Here is a 23,171-nt window from a genome sequence, read left to right as displayed (position 1 = left end):
CTTATACACTACAGAACAGTGATCGATTTCATGTGGTCTGTTTCTTTTTTCCTTTCAGATTTTTTGTGTGGCAGTCTCTGGAATTCTAACCTGTCACTAGCAAGTCATGGTTTTCATCGGCTACATGAGTTTTTTTTTTTTTTCTCCAAGATTGACGAAAACATGCAGTTCAGATTTCCACTGAATATTATGATTACCATGGTTGGATACAGGATTTATACTTCTTCCTTACTTTCCCATGAGTGGAAGGTGGAAGTAAAGGAAATAACAGTGGTTTAATAGGCCAGGGAGAAAGACAGATGTACTAAGTTAGATGTTCCCCAATGCCAGCACAAGCCTCGCTTCAGCTCTGCCCATGTCAAACAGCCAGAGAGACAGTGTTGAGGTGTGTGTGTGTATGAGCAAGCCTGAGCTCACCTTGGAAAACAGGTTGAAACAGCCCAGTCGACTGATGACACAATACACTTCAGGAAGGCGAGGCCCTTTCCCACTCGGCTGCAGGTGTGGGGAAAAAGATTACACAAGCAATTAAATCATCACATGAAGTAACTGGGGGGTACGCAACACATGAAAGCATCCAGGTGATTTCAGTAAATTGTATAAGGTACTAAATCATATCTGTGAGAGCTGAATTTGAGAAGAACCCAGATTTTGGTGGTGCGTGCACCTGCAAAAGTTACCACCATGACACCAGGGTGTTGTGGACTGTTCTCAGGGCATTTCTAAGGCCAATTTTTGCGCTATGCAGTTGCTAAGGTGTTTTGGGTGGCTGAAAGCCCAACCCATAAGTCTCTCATGTTCCTAGATATGGCTTGGGTCCTTCAACACAAGAATATAGGATTATTTTGCGTGTTTTATTACTGTAGCAAAAACACTACCATTCAAAAGTATGGGTTGGGTTTGATGTTTTAATGCTCACAGAGGCTGCATTGATTTGACCAAAATACAGTAAAAACAGAAATAATGTGAAATATTAAATTTGTTTTGTGGAAACCATGATACATTTTTTCAGGATTCTTTAATGAATAGAAAGTTAAAAAGAACAGCATTTGGTTGAAATAGGAATCTTTTGTAACATTATAAATGTATTTTCTGTCACTTTTGATCAGTTAAAGTTGATCAACAACTTGCTGACCTCAAACTTTTGAACAATAGTGCAGATTTCTCAACATGTTGCATATTTTAGGTGTCATTCATGTCTGTATTACAAACGTTGTTGGATGTGTGACTTGATAAGAATGAGCAATAGTGTTGGTCTATTTTAAGAGAGAGAGAGAGAGCAACAGAACTTTGCTGCTCACAAAATTGTAGCTTGAAAACTTAAAAGCCACATCAAATGGATTTAGGAGAGTTAAAATGAGAGCCATAGCTTCATGCTGTTTAAATTGATTTTTTTAAAGCTTTTCTTTAAAACGTGGGGATGGAATCATTAAAACAATCATTATTTTATTTTATTCACATAATTGTCATCCTAGACAACATTTTATGAACTATATTTTTGCATTCAGTTCATAACCTAAAGTTAAACACTTTAAATAGTGCATGGTATGAGTCTAAAATGAATGCAGAATCTCCAGTGTAAACACAGCACAGGTGCAGTTCCACAAAATGAATGAGTTGTCACACGCAATTCACTAAACAATCGAAAGTCTGGCTATTTTCTAGGAGTCCAACCAGGTTAGTGTCTCTCAAAGCACACAGACACAAAGAATCCCATTCCTCTTGTCCATATTAGGTATGCAATTCTCCTCTGCTGACTTTTTACAAATGGCTGATTAATTCAAGCATGTGGAGCTGGGTTCAAATCCTCAGGAATGCCGCCCTCATGCCAGCCCCTGGACTTCCTCCCTGCAGGGAACGAAGTCAACACTTCTCTCCACTGGGCTATTCAGACGCTCAAAAAGACGAACTGAGAAATAATAGAAGCTAAAGAAATCCTACAAGCCAATAATGAAGCCAATCACTCTAAATCTGAAACTGAACAACACAAGGCCACATCTATAAAAGCAAGTTCTGAACAGGCAACAGCTAAAACTATTAACAACTACTAGAGGATATCAACTAAACATTTATCTTTTTTTTATTTCCAGAACACTTGTTAGATGTATGAAATGCTTTAACATTTCATTCTCAAACCACAGAAAACCTTTTAACATGCACTTTAATGCAAAACTTATGTATAACTCATAACAATAAAGTACAGAAAAAAGCAGCACATTCTTAACTGCACATTCACAAATAAAACCATGAAACATGCAGTTCACCACAACATCCAAAAACAATTAATCACTACAAAACTCCAAAGCACACAAATATATGACCGATTCTTACGGTACAATGACATCTTTTGATGATTTGCATTTCCATTCGTCTCCTGAGAAACTCTCATTAAACCGGAGGAGACACGTTTATGAGAATCTGTTTCTCTTTGAGCACAAAAAAAGAGCAAACAAAACTTTTACTCAAGTGACTGACCAAAACCTCTATCCATATGCTTGGCCTTTAATTACATGTGATGCAATATACAATATACATATGGTTATACTAGCAAAAACAAAAGGAGCAAGAAAAGAATCCATAATATGAGAAAAAGTCTCACCAGAAGCCGTCTGCAATACCCAAAGCGTCTACTGCCATCTTCTCCGGTGAGCATGAAAGAGAAGGTCTCACTAAAGCAAAATCAAAGACAGCCACCATTAGTCCCCAAACCCCCATGTAGATCAGGTGATAAGAAGAAAAAGTGTTTAAAACCACTTGAGAAGAAATGCTCTTGAGACTGAAGACTTTGCCTTTGAGGCGTATCCTGTGGTTAGAAGACTTTATCAGGCAGCTAAGATGTTAACAAAAATCTAAAGAACTTACTCAAATTAACAGAGTTTATGACTTGGGGTATTTGACTATGAATACTTGTGGAAGTTAAATTGAAATTGCAATGTTTCTGTTCAAATTGATAGTGGGATAGTGTTGTGTAATTGTCTTGATGGAAGTACCTTCCAACAAATCTATGTAAAATTGCTCTTGAATGTAGACAAAATGTGCTTTGTGCTTTTAAATTTGCTTGAAATTTGCTTAAATGTACAGTGATACCACCAAATGTTGATAATGGAGACCACATTTTGGGACCATATCGGTTATCAGTCAATATTAGTGATTTATTTTTGTCATGTTTATGCCTTTATTCAGATATATGACAGCTGGAGAGTAGACAGGTAGCAAAATAGAAGAACCACAAGCCAGAATTTATACAAACTTTCTCATCTCAACTGTTACATTTTCTTATCATGAATAGTTATCCATATTTCATACTGCACATCATAATGTGATTATAGCAATTAACAGCTTATCAGTATCGGCCAGAATTTTAATATCAGTAAATCCCTACATACAAGGAAACAGTGATACCTGTTGTATTCAGACACAGGGCTCCAGTCTTTGGCATCTGGGAAGCAGAATTGTGGGATAGCCTTGAGTCTCTGTTCAGCTTCCCTCATCTGCTTGGTGAGTCTCTCTAACTGTGAGGGTTAGATGAAAAAACCTGGTAAGAAATCCTTCTAGCATATTTACACAGCCTCTTTATAGTATCCCTTCAGACCTTCATTACTATGTCAAGTATGTACAGAATATTTTTCCACCCCACAAGGGGTCAATCCCCCGCTCCTACCACCACCCATGCCACCATCGGCCCTCTGTTCTAGTTTAAAAGCACAATGACGGGGGTGACCCTCGGTTGGGCAGAGTGTCAACATATTTCAGCCTCTCAAGAGAACACAATCACTGAAGCAGATCTCAGCTAATTAAAAACCTATCTCTGTAACTAAACATGATTGCTATGGCAACGATTTCCTGCACTTATTGTCAATACATTCCCAACGATAAGAGCTCAAAGCATCTGGATTTTCAGCCCTGTTTCTAATGCATATAAATGGCATACATAACCATCATTCAAAAGTTATTTAAATAAAACTATTTAAATAATTGCTTTATATTTGGATATCTGGTAACACATTATTTAAAACCTTTACATATAATGTAGTGCTGGCCAATCGATTAATCGCATCCAAAATAAAAGTTTGTGTTAACATAATATACGTGTGTGTACTGTGTATAATTATTATGTATATATAAAAACACACACATGCATGTATTTAAGAAAAAAATCTTAGATTTCTTATTTTAATTTCTTATTTTTTTTATATATATATATATTGATATATAAAATATTTATATACAAGATAAATTATATAAATATATATTCAGTATTTATATGCAAAAATTTCTAAAATATATACATGTATACATATACATTGAGTGTGTATTTATATTTACATAATAATTATACACAGTACACACACGTATATTATGTAAACACAAACTTTTATTTTGGATGTGATTAATCGGGAATAATCGACTGCCCAGCACTATATACTGCATTATAAAGTATTTCTAAAGCATTAATTATGCTTTGTAATGCACCTTATAATGCATTGTATGGTCTCATGAATATAACAGCAGTTATAATACATTATAATAATTATGTTACGCCTTGCAAATGACAAACAACCAATTTCAGGTGTACCAAGGAATTTGCAAATATTATAAAGCATGTTGACTTTGGTTACAATTATTTATGAAAAGATATAAAGATATAATTCATTACACATAAAGGCTTTAAGTAAATTGGTTTCGAATATCTTTTAAAATGTAATTCAATCATGCGGTGGTATTACTCCAGTCTTCCATGTCACATGATCCTTCAGAAATCAGTCTAAAATGCTGATTTGATGCTGCAGTAACATTTCTTATTATTATGCTGCTTAATGATTTTGTGGAAACTGATACATTTCATTTTTCAGGATTATTTGATAAAAGTATTAATGAATAAAAGCTTTAATCTCTTTCAAAATAAAACTTTCTGACCCTAAAAGTTTGAACAGTAGTGTACAAATATGTTATCAAATATCCAAACAACTACAATCCACAATCTGAATGAAAACACTCAATATGAATAAAATTCAGAAAGCAGTAAGGATTATATACAATTATACATCAAGCTGTTTGAAACTGTTTGATAGCAACTCTGTGAAAATTGACCCTAAAAGAGGCCGATAAAGGGATCCTTAAACCAACAGTGATGTACATCACTCTTCAGCTACACATCAGTAGGCATCAGATGTAAAACAAACATAATATCTCCCCCTTTTTACCAAGAATATTCACCTTGGGGAACTGGTAGGTGACTTCTGGAGTATAAGAGTTTTTGGTGGGCTTTTTCTTCAGGGAGACCACCACAAAGTACTCAAAGAGCTCCCTTTCCTGCCACTCGATCAACTGCAGCTCCAGCGTCCTGTAACTGGGTGCACTTCGCAGCATAGACTGCAGCTTCAGTAACCTCTGAGTGTGGGCTGTGTAAAAAAAGATCCACATGATATCACAGGCAGCATATAAAATGTGTTTGTATATTGTGTGTACATGGTTATTTTCAATTTAATTTTCATATAAATAGCACATTTTTATCATTTATCATTTATCAAAATATAATAAAATAGAAAATAGAATTATTATATAAAAAAATTATACAAATAAAAGCAAAAAAGTTACTACAAATGACAACTCAAAATATTAATACATAGTAGATTAGTATATAAATAATAAGTCAAATAAGTCAAATAAAATTTACTTATAAGTATAAGTAAAATAGCACTGCTCAGGTTTGACATTTACTTGTGACAAATCATAGGGTCATGTGATGTTTGCTCAAAGGACAGAGTATCTGAGCAGCGCTCAACTCAAACACACTGCCCTCTCAGCATATGTGCTGCTCCCTCACCTTTGAACCTGTCATCAGAGTCACTTTCACTCTCACTGTTGTCATCTACAAACAAAGAAAAGAGGTTGTTTGATGTCAAAGGGTCAACTGACAACATTTTTTGGTCTGGACATGAACAACTGTCAAATCTGTAAACTGTAACATCATGGTAAAATCTTTACCTCTTAGAGACGCAGTTTCTATGTTTGAAAGTGAAAGCTTCTTTAGTCTCTTCTTGCCTCTTTTTGTACAGTAGATAGAGTTTATTCTTTGCACCACCTGACAGGGGAAAAAAAGCATTTTAACAAATTGAAAATGACTTTCAAACTGCCCCTTATGTACACATTTACCCTGGAAAGTTCTGATAATAATATTTAAAGAGGCTGATGTGTCCAGATGGAAAAGTTATTGATTTTAGCTATCAGTGAGCTTTTAAAAGCCACTGGGATCACTCTATAGCAACTTGTAAAATGCCTGGAAAAGGAAAAACAGTGAAACTTAATCTTTCAGTCCTTCAGGGCATTTTTCTTGAGAGTGATATGTGAATTAGGGCAGTAGACTTTTCTTTTTAAACCCTGCAGCATGTACACATTAAGGTTATGGGCATTACAATTGTGTGTGGTTGAAGGTGTTTTCCCAACAAAAACATCCAGGAGCAGCGGAAAAAGTAGCTGTAAGGCTAATGGGTGTGTTGCACCTAGTTCTGATGAGCCAACTTTAACTCTTAAAGGTAGGGTAGGCAATTTTCAGAGAGGCTAGAAATAGCAAGCTAGCTTTGCATGAGATCCCACCCTCCTTTCAGAGTCTGCAAAGTGTCATGAGATGAGAGACGTTAAATTACCTCATGTGTCAAAGAACATAACATTACAATAATAATGTTCAGAGTTCTTACTTGTACCACCTGACTGTTACGGATTCATTTTAGAGTTGATAGTGTTGACATAGAAATGCATAAATCTGAGTCTGAATATGTGAAGCACTCTTGGTAGAATGTCAAGGGTTGCCATCTCATAATTACAATTATGACATGGCGTGAACTCAGCATAAGCTCGTTGTTTTGGTGTGTGCCGCTCTGTGGCTGTCTGTCTACAACTCTGCATAGCCTTTTGGAACGCACTGATGACGTGTGATGTCTGCGTGAGCAGGGTGCGCTGAGGTATGGAAATACATAAGTTGGCAGGCAGGTATTTAAATATTTTATAGGTATTAAATATTTAGACCTATTATTGATTGCTATCAGGATGTGAAAAGAGATTCAACCAGAATAAAAAAAATTGACAACCCTACCTGGCAAAACTGTGTCAAAAACATATTTTGAAATATAGCCTATTTATTTTTGTTTTTTGGCAAGTACATTAGGACAAAACTAACGCTAATAATCTTGCAATTAATCTTGCAATCTTGTTACTATTCACAGCATACAAAGACTGCTACATAGACTGCTTTTTGTCTGTGTATTCGCAATTTATTCCAGGCACCCATTCACCTTAAAGCAGGGTTTCCCTAAATGGGTTCTTAAAGGGTTAGTTCACCCAAAAATGAAAATTCTGTCATTAATTACTCACCCTCACGTCGTTCGAGACCCGTAAGACCTCCGTTCATATTCGGAACACAAATGAAGATATTTTTGTTGAAAGCTGATGGCTGAGAAAGGCCTCCATTGGCATTCAGTACACTTATACTCCCAAGACGGATAAAAGGCACTCAAAACATCGTTACAAAGTCCATCTCACCACAGTGACTCTACAATAATCTTACGATGCGACGACAATAGTTTTTGTGCGCAAAAAAAATCAAAATAACACCTTTTTCCAACTTGTTACTGCCTTCCGCGTGTGCCTCCACGACGCATGCGCGAGAATATGACGCAGATCCGGCGTTCGGACAGATGACCCAGAAGTGATTTGTTTACAATCAGAGGAAGACGCGCGTATCTCAGCTGTTGGATTCTACATTGATCGTGCTTTAGGTCTCGGCGTAGTGCTCAAAATGGGGTTAGAGTGTGCTTTTCATGGAATCCCGAGCCCCGGCGCTACGTCATATTCTCGCGCATGCGTCGTGGAGGCACACGCGGAAGGCAATAACAAGCTGGATAAAGGTGTTATTTTGATTTTTTTTTGCGCACAAAAACTATTGTCGTCGCATCGTAAGATTATTGTAGAGTCACTGTGGTGAGATGGACTTTGTAATGATGTTTTGAGAGCCTTTTATCGGTCTTGGGAGTATAAGTGTACTGAATGCCAATGGAGGCCTAACTGAAGCCTTTCTCAGCATCAGCTTTCAACAAAAATATCTTCATTTGTGTTCCGAATATGAACGGAGGTCTTACGGGTGTCGAACGACATAAGGGTGAGTAATTAATGACAGAATTTTCATTTTTGGGTGAACTAACCCTTTAAGTTGATAAGCTAATAATAAAAACGTAAAATTAAAATAAATAAATAATTTAAATAATTTCAAAATAAAACAAGATTTTTTTTGTTTGTTTAAATTAGTCAAGTCAAGTCAACTTTATTTATATAGCGCTTTTAACAATGCAGATTGTTTCAAAGCAGCTTTACAGTGTTAAAAATGCAACAAAATTTTATTCAGCCGTATAGCCATTCTGGAGAAAACGGTGATGTCATCAGTTCATTTCATTTATCATACAGTGACAGTGTTGGCTTTAGATCAGTAATTATATCAGTAATTTAGTTTATATGGTTAATTTAGTTTAATAATTAGATTTATTTGGATATTTAGTTGAAAAATTTTGTCATGATTAATGTCTTTTCAAATGAATGTCATGTAACATTTTTTAGAGAACCGCGAACAAGCGAATGTGTTGTTAAATTGTCAATATATAAACTTAAAATCTCAGTTGCCTCAAGTAAATATTGTATATCAAAGGAGTTTGGATGACAAAAAAGCAACAATGTTCAACTGCTCATTTCACTCCATTCTACCCTCATTGTTTACCTTGGGAACTCGTTTCTGCCTGTGGGAGGCCAAGGTATCAGTGGCAGGGTTCAGGCTGTCATCTAACAGGCCACAGGGGGAGGAAGGCATGCCCAGCTGGGGTAGCAGCAGCATGTCATCATGGCTGTGCCTCTTAGACAAGCGGGATGGGCGCTGGCTCTTCCTGTCAGCAGGACCTGGCAGCCGCAGAGACTGACTACTCGGTTTAGAGGGCAGCTGGTGAGAGGGAAGTTGATAAGAAATTAAACTTTAAGCATAACTAAAAAGGTGCAGATATATATAGTAAATTCAATATTTGTCCACTTAAAAATACATAAAATACAGTACAATATGTGTTGTACTGTTTCTAATAATATGCTGAATTAATGCATTAATACAGAACTTTGATTTTAAATAAAAATCATATTGAAAAGCAGGTGCTATCATCACTATCTTGCACAGCCAAGGAAATTACCTGGGGAGATGTAATGGACTTCCTGTCCTGGGAGGTCCATAGCCTGTTGAGTGAGTCCCGAGACCTCTCGGGTAACAGGCGGGAATTTCTGGCCAGACATCTCCTCACTGGATCTACATCCTCATATGGATTCTCTTTCTCTGTTTGTAGAAGAGCAGAGGAGACAGAGAGAGCACAACTCAGACTAAAACCAAACACCAGCTGCCCAGGAGCTGACTTAAAAGGTAGGGAGGTAACATGTCTCCTTAAGGAGTGAGGCAAACTGATAGGGAAAGGGTGGGCAGAGGGTATGGAAGGCGGTGGAAGATGATAATGAAAAGAAGGAGCCAGAGGCACCCAACGGGGAAGCTATTGAGTTCTGGGAAAAGATTATTCATGGAGGTTTACTGCTGGCGTGCTTTAAACTCAAGTGCATCGTCTCCAAAAACAGTTTCTGTTGGACGTAAGCCTTTGGACAGCTCTCTGTCTCCTGAAATAAGGGCCAGTGATGAGTCAAGATAAGAGAATGCAGACAGTACAGAACCCTAGTCTGACTCTGCACAAGACTCAATGTGTTGAGGATGATTTTTCTTTTCGCTAACATGTTTTCTCATGTAAAAGGGTGAATCACTTGTTCACCTCAGAATATAAATCAACCTTAGCATTAGTTCTTGCAGGTCACGTCAGTCAAGCTCTCATCAACTGACTCTCAGCTAATCACGTCTACCTATAGGAATACAACACCTATCAGAGCGTCACTACATATAAGATCCATTCAGCATTAACTGCAGCTTTATCACGTTGCCCAGGAGCGAATTACCTTCCTCAATCCCCAGCTCTTCTCGTCCAGTCAGCCTTCTGATATTCCTCTTCGCATGAAGCAAATTTTTCTTGAATTATGTTGTAAATTTAATTATTGAACATTAATGATATCTGCAATACATCTATGTTGGTTCTGTTCCATTAACTCTAAGGGGGGTTATCGCTGCTCTCCCTGCTCTTATCCATTCTAGGCTGCATGGATGGGCAGGGAGTTCTTGTCCAGAATGAAATCATACTGCCAATCCAAACTGTATGCTAATAGCGGTCCTGACAGAAGTAAAGTTGTGCTTCCCCTTTAAGACTGATGAACTGCGAGAAGCGAGGACGGGATGACCTGAATAGGGCCCGCAAGAGGATTTAACTCTAATGTGGAAGCATACTACCATTACATATACATAAACCAAATATGTTGAAAACAGTTGTGATGCTTAATATTTTTGTGGCAACTGTGATACATTGCAGGATTCTTTGATGAATAGAAAGAAAAGCATTTTAAATATAAATATTTTGTAATATTGTAAATGTCTCTCACTTTTGATCGATCAATTTAATGGGTCCTTGCTGAATAAAAAGTATTAATTTCTTTCAAAAAATATTGAACCCAAATCTTTATTAAATGTAAATATTTTATATATATATATATATATACTATCTTTCCATAGTCACAAATTCCTAGCTATCAAGACAGCAAACAATTTTGCATTTAAAAGACGTCTAATAGCCGTCCAAACATAGCCCTGATTTCTAGGCTAAAACAATGTGGGCTGTCAGCAAAATGTGGGCTGTCAGTGAAAATGTAATAGACGTCTAACCATAGCCCAAGTATAAGTATAGACTAGTCATCTAGAACATGTCAAAGAAATTAAACCAAACACCTTGTAATCACTGTTGACTTTGCTTACATGATGGAATATCATACACCTCGCAAGTTATTTTGGCAAAAACGACATGTAACTAAATTCAAGGTTATTTTGGCTAGAAGTGGGTTACTCATAGCCGGACTATACCGAGACGGTGAAATGGCGGCTACTGCTTGCTGGGAAAAGGTCTAAATGCTCCCAGTTTCAATATGAGTTGTGCACATCCTACACATAAACAGTGCCCTACTTTTCTGTTGTTTTCTTATTGTAGCACACTGGCATATCACACATCTTTCTGCCCCGTTTCCCTTCACTAGATACACCACAGGGGCAATATTACAGTAATAACCTTACCTAGTACACAGATTATAGTTAGAACCTGGATCTTGGCAGAGTATAACTTAAGGCTAAGATAGGACATTTCTGTAATACAGCTCCAGGTGCCCTACAAAAGAAAGCAATCAGATCTGTTCAGTTCATGTAGCATCTTGTCGAAGAAAACATTACCCATTCTGCAACCATTTTGTAATATGCTGTACATATTAACATGTTCACAAGAAAAACAATACAAGACAACATGTGCCACTAAGTGAACTCGGCCATAATAAATCACAGCACAACTTCTTGTGAATAGCTTGAAAGAAGGAAAATAACTACCATACAAACAACAAACTACAGCCTGACCTCATGAGATGTACTGCTGAGATTTGCCCTAGTGCCATTAAGGCTGAGAGGCACAATGACAGGCCAGCGATTGCCCAGAGTGCTCTGTGAGACTCCCAAACGAAGCAATGTAATGACAACATGCTGGAGAAAATATATGCCTCCCTGACCACTCACATACAGGAGGGTACTAATCAACTTCTCTACTTACAGGAGCTCCACAAAACACACAGACAAAAGGAGAGAGAGTGTGCACCCTAACCAAAACATACTGTGCTTCTGTTTACACAATAGGATTTTCAAAGGAATGGACGTTGAGTGCTTGATGAGTGACTGAGCAGAACACAATGTCAGTATCAGACTACCAATAAAAGCAACACAGTAGACACAACTATTTTATGACCATTTTGCGGTTTTCCCAAGAACACCATGAAGTCAAGTGAAAAGAGGAATGGCCTTCACATGAAATGGCTTTGTGACGTGTAGAAAAGCCAAGAAAAGCCTAGAATCAGGAATGAAAGATGGGTAGTCTATTCAAAAACAATCACACACAGAAATATGGCTACTTATAAGATACTCAGTAAAGGCCTAAATAAACTTCAAGAAAAATCAAAGAACAAACTGGTGTGATGTCAACTTGACTTGACTGAAGTGCCATATTGCAAAGCTTGTGCATCTCTAGGCGAAGAACTTTGCTGTGAGTATATTTGGGACCTTAAGGACTGAAGGAAGAAAGTAGCCTTTGTTGGGGACTGTATATCATTGTGACATGAATAGGTTTCCCTATAAGTGATTTATCTCACTGTAAATGTAATATGACCCGGCCATCTGGAGATATTTGGCCAATCCATTATCACTATACTAATGGTCATTGCATATGGGGGATATGTCATAACTGCCACCAGACCATACTGGCTCTGTGTCAAAATGCAATGTGATGCCCAAAGGTTTATATGTATATCATAAATAATGTTTCAATTTTGAACTTTTGGTGATATTTTAGTAGAAAACAGGGCTGAAACCTTGGGTTATTTGGCAACAGCCTGAGAAACAGACTGATCTGATCTGATGTGCTAACCACAGCCTGGTGCTTCTGGAGACCACCTTTAGATGCCTCTGTCAGACTCTGTTACACCAATCCCCAGCTCAGTGGTTAGAGCATAGAGGCACATAGAGGCCATATATTTCTCTGGAACTAATCAGCATTCGTAAAAATGTGTAACCGCAATGCTTGATCCCACACCCGAGGTGTTCTGGAACAATGGAACCGTTGTCAGGGGGAAAAGGCTGAGAGTCACACACTTCCCAACCGCTAGAGACTCATGCACCGCCTGGGCCTAGTGGCCATCATCATTTCTAGAACAAAATGCCGCAAAGGCTGTATTCTTGGCTGTAGAACTGACAATATGACACATAAACGTCAAGCCTACCGAACCACAAACTCCTTCAACTCATTTGCCAACTGGGCACTTATTCAAGCAGACTTCTTTACAGCACCTGATGCCCTAGCCTCATCAGCAATAGTAAGACAGAGATTTACAGTCTGGCCACAGGGCAAGACCCATGAACACTGTAACAATGTCAAGCCCCTCAGGGTCTGAGCATTAGTGCACACAGACAATTTCCTGCCAGGACGGAATTTAGCACATGAGATCAGCCAGCGCCACATGCCAGTACTTCATCACCTTCAGTAGACAAAAAAGAGAATTTAACCAGGGCTTCTGTAAAGAGTGCACAATCAGCAAACAATAAAATGCTATAAAATATATTATTGTCATATAAAAAATAAAAGTTAGTATAATTTAAAAAATAATAATGATATAAAAGTTTAAATATATATAAAAAAAAATCTTCAATCTTTTTCAAGCCAACTTAATAAAATATGTTTTTAGTTAAAAACATGAAATTATAAATATGAAAGGGAAAATGTATTTATTATATATAAAAAAATAAAATAATATACAAATAAAAAAATGTTATGTTATAATTATTACATAAATTGTTTGAAATATAATATATATATATATATATATATATATATATATATATATATATATATATATATATATATATATATATATATATATATATATATATATATATATATATATATATATATATATATATATACAAAATTATGATATTCTACAAAATTGATGTTATAAAAAGTACAAATGTCATAAAAATAAAAAATTTAAAATATTTTATAATATTTTAATTAAAAATTAAAATAAATATTTTTATACCATTCTAAAATAAAATATCTTTAACTAATAAAAAGTTTTCCCATGCAAGTCATTTTCATATTCCTCAGTTACAACTTTAGCATACAATCAAAAGGGAGCAAGTAGGATCTATCACCAACTGTTGGCTATTCTTACCCACTATGTCCTCATAAGCATTCTCCTCGAGTGTACTCTTGGAGCTGGGCCGACTGTGTTTCTCTGTGCCATTCTCTGTGGGTGAGGAAGGGTATGAGGAAGGCAGGCTGACAGCATCTTCTGACTCACACGATTCTCTAGAAACAAACAGAGATAAAGAAAAAATCACAGCTTTGGACAAGACTCTTGATGAACCAGTGAAGAGTAGTTCTGTTGGTTTGGCTTAAGGCAAACATCTTTCATTTGGATGATCACCAGACCACCTGCGAAGATTAAAGCATCTTTCACTTATGAGGATCTTAAATGTGTCCAATTGCTCAACAGTTCTTCTGGAAGACACCCATTAAAATGATAAGCAACAAGAGAGGATTTAACAACGTGCTTAAATAAACATAACTATATAGTTCTCACCTCTGCTCGGATGGTAATTTATTGCTTATGTAAAAGGGGCCGAAAAACATTTGCATGAAAATATACACACAATAACATGGTTGGAAAGCTAACCAAAAGTTGGAACCCCAAATTAGTACTTTGACATGACACAATCTAATTGCTTGCCTATAGTCTCTAAACGTTCGACTCTGGACCAGCCACAGGAATGTCAAACATGGGCTCCAGTGCCGAGCAGTAGAAATGCTCCAGCACATGAGGTTCTCCATCACGAGAACCTGGCAGCTCTCCATACCCAGTAACTGGGCTAAACAGTCCAAGTGCCAAAGATCATTCACAAGGCCATGAAGAATATGAGCTATAAACAACATGAGAGCCCTCAAAAAAGCTGCACCACGAAGCAGTGTTATATCAACTTAACAAGAAGAGATGAAGCAACGTCTCTGAGGTCTTTGAACCTCCAAAAACATTAAATTTTCTATATTTCACTGGTGGGTATCTAAAAATGAACTCAAAAGTGTTTTATGGAACTGTTGAGGTTATTGCTCATGCTATTTTTGGACTTCTGAACTAAATTTGGAGAATTAAACATTACGCATTGCCCATTTCAGTAGTATCACTTTGAATCTCAATGTGAAGATAGAAAAATATAAGCCATACACAGAACAATTGTGTAACATTTAACATAGCAACAAATTCACCTAATATGGTAAAATTATGAAACCCTGAGAAAACTACTAGCATTTCCATGTTGATCTCTGCTTGCCATCAAATGCCTGACAGGAAATTTAATTTTGCTTACTTGATTTGTAACATAAGAATCTGTGAAACTGTAGAGGCCAATTTACTGTGAGAGACTATGAAGTCAGAAACAAAAGCCAATAATTCAAAGTCCAGAGCTATATCAACAAAACAAATGCTTGGCCTGTGGTCCTTATCCTTTTCAACATTCTTGGGACAAGTTTTATACACTTCATTATCCAAGAAAAATAAATGATCTCTTGTTCGTGGGGGAACCAACTAAGTGGAAGTACACAAATTCAGTGCTTTTCTGACATGTTTTTTTCTTTGTCCATCACAAATCTGTCTGTTTAGTCTTTAGTTTGGACTTATTGGAAGTTTAAATCTAGATATTAGTGGGCCCGACACTTTCAAATCTTTCCAAATCTGTAATTACTTTAGTCGATATTGACTGAAAATCTTCCCCTGCACCATAGCTCTAATATTTCATTCACATTCATACTGCACAATAGTCAATGCCGTTCTGATGTCAAAAATGGTGCAATACTTTTGAATAAGTTATTTGCTAAATTAATGAATGCAAATGTAAAATACATCTTCAGGCAGCATCCCTGAAAATGCACAAATGCAAATGAGATGTGACAGCTGTGGTTTTCATGGAAAAACAACATACAACAAACCGAAATATATGGTTGACGACTTGGAATACAGCACACAAGTCATATGGAATATAGCACACCACTTTAACTACGCTATTTTTGTCTTTGGCTTCTTTTGAAGCTTGATAGACTATGGTGACTATATGCTTGCATTGTACGTAAAATATCAATTGAAATATTGGAACATTTTAAGCATCACAGCTAGCAACCAGATGGTTGTCAGTTAGATCCTTACGAGGAGCAAGCCATGAGCCATCACCATTGAGTAAGCAAAACACTTATCTCCAACTTACGTTATGCATCTGTTACATGATTTATTGGATAAATTAATCTGGCAAACAACATACTACTATACTGACAGGCATGCCATTCATACAATGTGGAAGAGAATCTTTCTCACCTATCTTGAGTCTTCTTAGGCAAGCTTTCATCTGTCTTGGAATTTCTCATTATAGCAGGTGCTGGGGTGGAAGGAAGTGGAGGCGGAGATTCAGAGGTGGGAGGTAGTCCATTACCAGGCAACAAACCTTTGTGGTTCCGGTTGGCATCATACTCAAATGTACGTTTGGGTTTGGGCAAAGGGTTCACTGTAATTCCTGAAGAGTCCTGTGCAGTAGGGAGTTCTGGGCTTTCTGACCTGGTAGAGCTAATGCTGAACCTTTGCTTGATCTTAGAGAGTCTGTCAGAGCCTGGAGAAGCTTCGGGTTCGGTGGCCAGAGAGCAGATGCTGCTCCGCTTGCTGCCACAAGTGCTGTCCAAGTCCTCGGTCCCACTTATAGTGAAAGACTTATGTCTGGACTTGTCAAGTCCGTAGCAATTGCTAAGATACTGTGGTGGGGATGAAGAGGGACTTTCCTTTAATGCCTGTTCAATTTTTTGAATACGGCTGAGCACGGCTGAGGTCTCCTTGCGTGCCGACAGCGTGCGGAGGAAAATTCCTGAGGACTCTGTCTTTGAAGACCTTTTCTGGAACCTTATAGGAGCTTCTCGATCCGATACATGCTCATCTTCCTCAGTCTCAGGGTAGGAGCACTCGGAAAATGCTGTGCTCATCCTCCTCACACCCTTGAAGTCAAAGGTCTTCTCGCTGCAGGGTGAGGACAGCAGACTTGGACAATCCTCGCTCCCACCTCCAGGCCTCTTCTCCAGGCAAAGGCTCATCCTAGGCAGAGCCGCCTTCCGACCCTCCCATTCCGAGATCTTTTTGCGTATGGCGACGGTTGAGGCGCAGGTCCCCGTATAACTAAGTGAGAGTGTGCGCTTGTGCCCAAGCTTGGTGGTAGGTCCTACTGAAAGAGTACTCCAGCTGAGGGGTCCAGTATTCAATCCATCCCCCACAGGGGGGGTCTGGTGCGGCTGGGTCTCCTTCTGATCCTGGTTATCACTGCTTGGTGGCTTATGGATGGTGAGCCTCTTGTCCAAACAGCTAATGCTCCTAGATTTGGTGAGCCTGCTTTGACATTCACAGTCAGTGGAGAGAGAGGCACCACTTCTCAAGCTGGCAGTCTTACAGCTCCAGTTCTTTTGGGTCCAGAGTTTAGCGTCAGCTTTAGTGTACCTTCCTGGCTTACTGGCGTCCTCACTGCCAGTGAGATGAGAGGAACCTGGCTCTTTTCCAGTAGTAAGAATTGGAGGTGGGGACACAGATTGACACCTGAAACAAAAGTGAACAGAAAGTGTAAGAAACCCTCCAGTAAAGTATGCTTGGCACAGAAGAGTGTTATATCCTCACAAACAGTTACTATGAATAAGGGCACAAAAAAATACTAGTTACTACAAAATGTGTTTCAAACAGAACAAGTAACAAAATACAAAAGTAATGCAAAAGGAGAACATCAAAAACGATATCAGATAAAAGGAAATGTTAGTTGTCTAATATGGGAAAGAACAACAACAATCTGACATAAATTTGGCGGTATAGAATCCTTCACATCAAGCCAACATAAACAGAAAAACAAATCATTCCACACAATAATTTTGAAGAACATTTTTATGGACCTCCCAAACAAAAAGCATTGAAACTATTAAACTTGAAGGATATAAATGAACTCACCCTCACTAACCCTCAGCATTTTTTCTTAGCCGTATGTCCTCTGTAGCAACTACATGTCAACCTCAGCCTCCTCATCTTTTCTCAGGCCCATTGTTCACTCAGCAAACAGACGCTGCTCACTGCTGAGCAATGACATTAAAGACACTGCTGACCTCATTTCAGTCTCCTCAGACACAAACACTTTCTCATCCACCCTTAAAATCTAATGACGCTCATGAGCTTCCAGGAACTAGAATTCGACTTGGCCCACACCTCAGTGAAATTGAGGCAGGCAGATCTGATGTCACAGCGGTGGTTAGAATAACAAGTGGAAGCTGGGAGAAAGCCAAGAGTATGATCCAGGGTGCAGGTTGGGACAGATCAACCAAAAACATCACCAAAATGCCCTTCCCAAGAAAAAGGGAAGAGAAAAACCATGCCACCTGCAGCCTTGCAGGTGTTGCATGAAAATGAGTGTACAGTCAGCCCCCATATTCACAAAATATTACCACCAAATATTGCATCACAAAAAACATTATACCACAAAAAAAGCATCACCACCAAATATTAAATGCAGACGCATCACATCACAACTTCACAAATCAAAATACATTTTCAGGTTTTAAAATTTCTCATTGCTCAAGATGTATCTTTTTAAAGGGGTCATGAACTGGCTTTTTACATTTTTTTATACTGTTGTCAGAGGATTTTACATTCATGGATTTTACATTCAACAACATCATTATGAATAAGTAATAGGCTATTTTCTGCCCTGGTTTTGAGGCTCTCTGAAGAAACATTCGGTTTCTATGGGCGTGCCACACTGAAGACTTGGAAGTAAACGCCCACGGCTAGGATTGGATACGATTTGCATATTTAATGAGCTTCAGCACATGTGGGAATTGTTTTGAAAGCGTCTGGGGAAACGCTCACAGGACTCGCAAAATGTCTTTATCAAACAAACACAATGATTCATCTCTCATCCACCCACGATTGATTGGAATATTATTTTTTTATTACTTGGCCGGCCCGAACAGTGAATATAACCGCAAACCATACACACACACATGCGCGCGCAAGAAAGTAATGTTATTTCACTATTTAAGACTTACGTTTTGGTAGCCCGTCTGAAAAACACATAGCCCCGGGACGTTGGGCTTTGCGAGCCCTGGCCCATAACGTTACAAGTCAGAGTGTGATCACGAATGAACCGATAACACCTCAAATAAAGGATTCTCCAGCCTGACAGCGTGCTAAGGTATGTTCAGTTAGACATGTACACATAATCAACACAATCTGTAACAATGCAATACTATCACATATAAAAAAACATGTTTTACTCACACAAATGTGTTGCACCATTCCTGTCAGATCCAATATAGAAGCCAGAGCATTGTGTTTTAATCTCAATATGTCTGCAAATCCAGTCTTGACCTGTATCTTGTTTACAATCGACTCCGCGTGAAATTAAGCGCGCAATGTCTTACGTACGTGAGCTGTAACCGGCATGTTTATTGCTCAGTAGCGCAACCCGTTTAACTCCACAAGTCGGTGGGCAGGCCGGAGGCGGTGCTTCAGCATTCGATGATGTCAAGGGTCGACATTCTGAGATCGAGCATTTTCTGGGCCTGGTGTCAATAAAAGCTTTTCTTTGTCTAACAAGGAAGTTTTCAGCTCTGAAACTTACAGGATATTCTTATATCACAATGAACTTTTATATATCAAAGGCTCAAAGGAAAGTTGATTTCTCAATTCATCACCCCTTTAAAACGGCTAATGAGTTAGAGTAATTTGCTGTATACTACTCTTCAATGCGTGAATTTTATTTTTGGGTAAATTTTTGTGTTTTGTTTTATTCTGTTATTTGCGGTGTTGGGGGTAACGCATTACAAGTAACTTGAGTTACGTAATAATATTTCTTTTTCCAAGTAACTAGTAAAGTAACGCATTACTTTTCAAATTTACAACAAAATATCTGAGTTACTTTTTCACATTAATTTGACTGACAGCTCTCCTGCCCCCATGTTGAGAAAAATAAGTGCAGAGGCGTTGTGTGTAAACATGATGGTTATTGTAGTTTTGTCAGATCCATTAAGTCAAGAACACACATGACAATACAAATTATTTAGAAATTTTTATTGAATTGCAATCAGTTGATGAATTCTGAATTAAATTTTGTTTTGGCGGTATGGCTCTGTTCAGGGAGTCCTCTGACCTTTCATGAGCACCATGAAATAGCAGAGAGTCAGAGGACAGCAGCAGCATTAGGGAACGCTCACACAGTTTAGGACTGCGAGAGCTTAACTATACCCCCTATGAACAGAGCAGCAACAATGCCATAAACAAATGCCACGTTATACACAACAGGAGGAGGTGGGGAGGTGGTGGGTTGCAAAGCAGCAGGCAGCAAGTAGTAAGAGCGAACTGAATCTGCTTTAAATAGGCGCCCTGTTTTTAGCATAGCCATTAGCAGCGATGAGACCGTGGTGTTGTCAATCACGTTAGCAGCGTCTTGACTACTTGATCTGCCAGAACTGACGCTGACGCTCAATTTCCAGACTAGATGTGAGCATTTATTTATCTCACTTGCACAATAAAGATTCTCTACTCAGATTCTGTAAAATCAGTCAAATGCAAAATCAGAGTACATTGCAAACCTCTAATAATTAAATGTTAAATAAAACAACTATTTTTATGCATAATCTACCTTTTATATTTAATTTACCAATGTCTTGCTGCTGACCTTTGATGATGAAAATTACTAGATTTTTTGTTTTTATTGGTAAAACTTTTTTCTCCTGCATCCTATTCTACCATTATCCAGAATGGCAGCACAGCAGAGCTGCGCCCTCTACTGTTCATGCGTGAATTTGCATTTTTACCTCAGCCTGGGGCTTATTATTTCAATTTTGACATGAAGAGGTCTTTACCATTGCACAAAAATATAAATGTTTTGTTATAAACAAAAATAAGCCCAGCCCAGGTGAGTAACACAAAAGTAACAAAAGTAACGCAACGCATTACTTTTCTTAAAAAGTAACTAAGGAACTCAATTAGTTACTTTTTAAGGGAGTAACGCATTATTGTAATGCATTACTTTTCAAAGTAACTTTCCCCAACACTGGTTATTTGTACTTATACAGTTTATACGACTTTTAGACGTTATTAAATGGGCTATATAAATCAATAAAATTAAACTAAACTAATTTTACATATCAAACACAGTTTTAAATTTACTATTTAATTATCATGGCTTTAAAGAAAATATTAAGCATCATAGCTGTTTTCAATGATATTATGGTATCTTCAGCCGTGTTAAATCTTGGCAAAATCATTGGCAGATTTCTTACATAATAAACGTGTATTTCTTAACTAAAACTTGAATCATCAAAATGATGTACACAAAAGAAGATTCAGAAAGGAATTAACCCTTTAAACCAGAAGTGTACCTAAGCAACCACTGAATGGAATAACACAAAATAGGTATCACTTTAAAGCTTAGCTTTTTAATGCATCTAACCATTTTGATCAACTCTTAACGAGTGCTGATTCGTCCCTCTAAACCGGAGTGTACTGCCTAGCCACAAAGAAATGAACAATCATATTTTTATCAAAATATTTGTGCTGATCAAGTGTCATTTGATAGGTGTCAGGTGGCATTTAAAAGCTTAGAGTCTGAACTTTGCCAATTTGATTAACTCCTAAGTAGTGTGTTAATCAACTCCACACCTCCCCCAACCCCAACATTTACAGCAGATTCACAGCAGATTTACAGCAGATTCTTGCGATTAAAAAGAGCCCAAATTCACCAAAATCTGTCACTTAGATCTAAAGAAATTCCTCCTGGAGTTATAATAATAAAATGCCCACTTGTTTGGAGAGGTTTTTGGACACTCAGCTAAACAGGCTACATTGGTTCCAAATGCTGTAACTTTTGATTACCATGCTATCACCACAACATGTTATCCAGATGCAGATCACATGTAGCGGAACTTCACCAAAAAGAATTGTCCCCCTACCTTATTTCCTTCCTAAAGTTATAGCATGTCAAGTAAAAATTTCCTTTGGACCACACTGACTCTTTTATCAGCAGTTGGAGAATGTCCAAATTAAAAAAAAAAAATCTAAAACATTTAAAAGGTTTCTATCAAATGATACCCACCTTTTGATATAGTTTTGGAGTTATGAGTCTTTACTTTTGTGTATGACACTCAGAAAAACTCTTAAAATGCCGTCAGGGCTTAAAGGGTTAAAGAAACGGGTATAGTACGTCCTCTGAAGATAAAGCTGTAGACCTCTTTGCATGAAATGGTGACAGGAAAACATTACATTTGAGTCTGACTAATATGTAATGTGTGTTAACACAGATTCTTTAGGTTCAGCCTTTACAATGGATCCCCGGCTTGAGACAAACAGTCTAATCCTGTATAATCAAAGGGGAGGGTTGGACAGATGCCAAAATCTGTCAAAAGGAGATGGAGGATATTGTTTAGGAGGACAATCTTTGCATCAAGGCTGGGATTTATTGCACAATTAAACTTCTATAATCTTTGTTCAGATGTTTTCTATAGAATAACCCTGCATATCTAAAAATAACTACGCAACTGCCTGGATGAAGTCTCCAACAAAGCATAAATGATTGTTTCTATATCTGCAGTATTAGGCTCATTAAAATACTTTGCTCAAAGGAAAGCATCAGTTTGAGAATGCTTTCATTGAGTTCGCCATGAGTTTGTGTCTGTGGTCTGACGAGGTTCTCCGAGAGGCCGGACAGGGCCAGTAAAAACAAGGCCAGTTCTGGGGAAGCCAGCTGGTCTGGCCACACATGGGCCGAGTGGGATGCCAGAGCTGGTTTGGCTCATCCTGGGTCTTGAGGGCAATGTCAACCACAGGCCATTTCCTGTTGGAAAGCTGTGCCAGGATGGTGAAACTTTGAGGTTCCAGGAACACACATCAAAAGAAATATGTCAAGCCAGATCCAGTGGGTTCTCCCCCACAAAAATGTGGATATTTCATCTGTGATTGAGTTATTTTTTCAGCTATTATCTTTGCTATAAAAAGGGCATATTCTCAGTGCAAGGCCTACCTACCGCCACCCTCATCTGACATAAATCTGCTTCTTCAGCATTCTGAAGCCGTAATATCCATGTCTCGGGAAGAGAGGCTAGCAGAAACTATGCCATCATTTTCCCCCCACACTTATTCGCATAAATCACAATTTTCTTTGGTAAATATCTCTGACATCAGAGAGTGTTCAGAGGTAATTATGTAAGTTACTCCTCTCACTCTTCAAAGACTGTTCGTTCTTCACTTGTTCTGATAGCAACTGCAAAGCTCCATAGTTAAGCAAAGGCCACAAATAGAACAAAGCCTCTTTTCTAATCAACTTCCTGGCTTTTACTCATAACCAGGATGTTTACTTTAGC

At 38.0% G+C, this 23,171-nt stretch overlaps 1 protein-coding gene across 5 annotated transcripts in view; it reads right to left on the bottom strand.

The window, feature by feature from the left end:
- Positions 1 to 23,171, bottom strand: part of dennd2b (DENN domain containing 2B) — a 63,001-nt gene that overhangs the window by 12,957 nt on the left and 26,873 nt on the right. For 4 of the 5 annotated variants that reach the window (XR_013816075.1, XR_013816076.1, XM_079810830.1 and 1 more), the window contains exons 3-12: positions 16,114 to 17,367; positions 13,924 to 14,060; positions 9,219 to 9,358; positions 8,765 to 8,980; positions 5,989 to 6,085; positions 5,828 to 5,872; positions 5,218 to 5,402; positions 3,403 to 3,512; positions 2,600 to 2,669; positions 418 to 495 (exon numbers count right to left, since the gene is read on the bottom strand). Coding sequence is in view for 3 of the 5 variants with exons in the window: in XM_079810830.1 (XP_079666956.1) it covers positions 418 to 495; positions 2,600 to 2,669; positions 3,403 to 3,512; positions 5,218 to 5,402; positions 5,828 to 5,872; positions 5,989 to 6,085; positions 8,765 to 8,980; positions 9,219 to 9,358; positions 13,924 to 14,060; positions 16,114 to 17,367 (2,332 nt within the window). In the remaining 2 variants the exon portion in view is untranslated. Of the gene's footprint in view, positions 1 to 417; positions 496 to 2,599; positions 2,670 to 3,402; positions 3,513 to 5,217; positions 5,403 to 5,827; positions 5,873 to 5,988; positions 6,086 to 8,764; positions 8,981 to 9,218; positions 9,359 to 13,923; positions 14,061 to 16,113; positions 17,368 to 17,766; positions 17,990 to 23,171 lie in introns of those variants that run through there. The other variant, XM_079810831.1, reaches the window with a different exon arrangement.

This window comes from Gobio gobio, assembly GCF_949357685.1.
Source record: "Gobio gobio genome assembly, chromosome: 2".
Classification (NCBI taxonomy): Eukaryota; Metazoa; Chordata; class Actinopteri; order Cypriniformes; family Gobionidae; genus Gobio; species Gobio gobio.
This window is presented reverse-complemented; position numbering and strand designations above follow the sequence as displayed.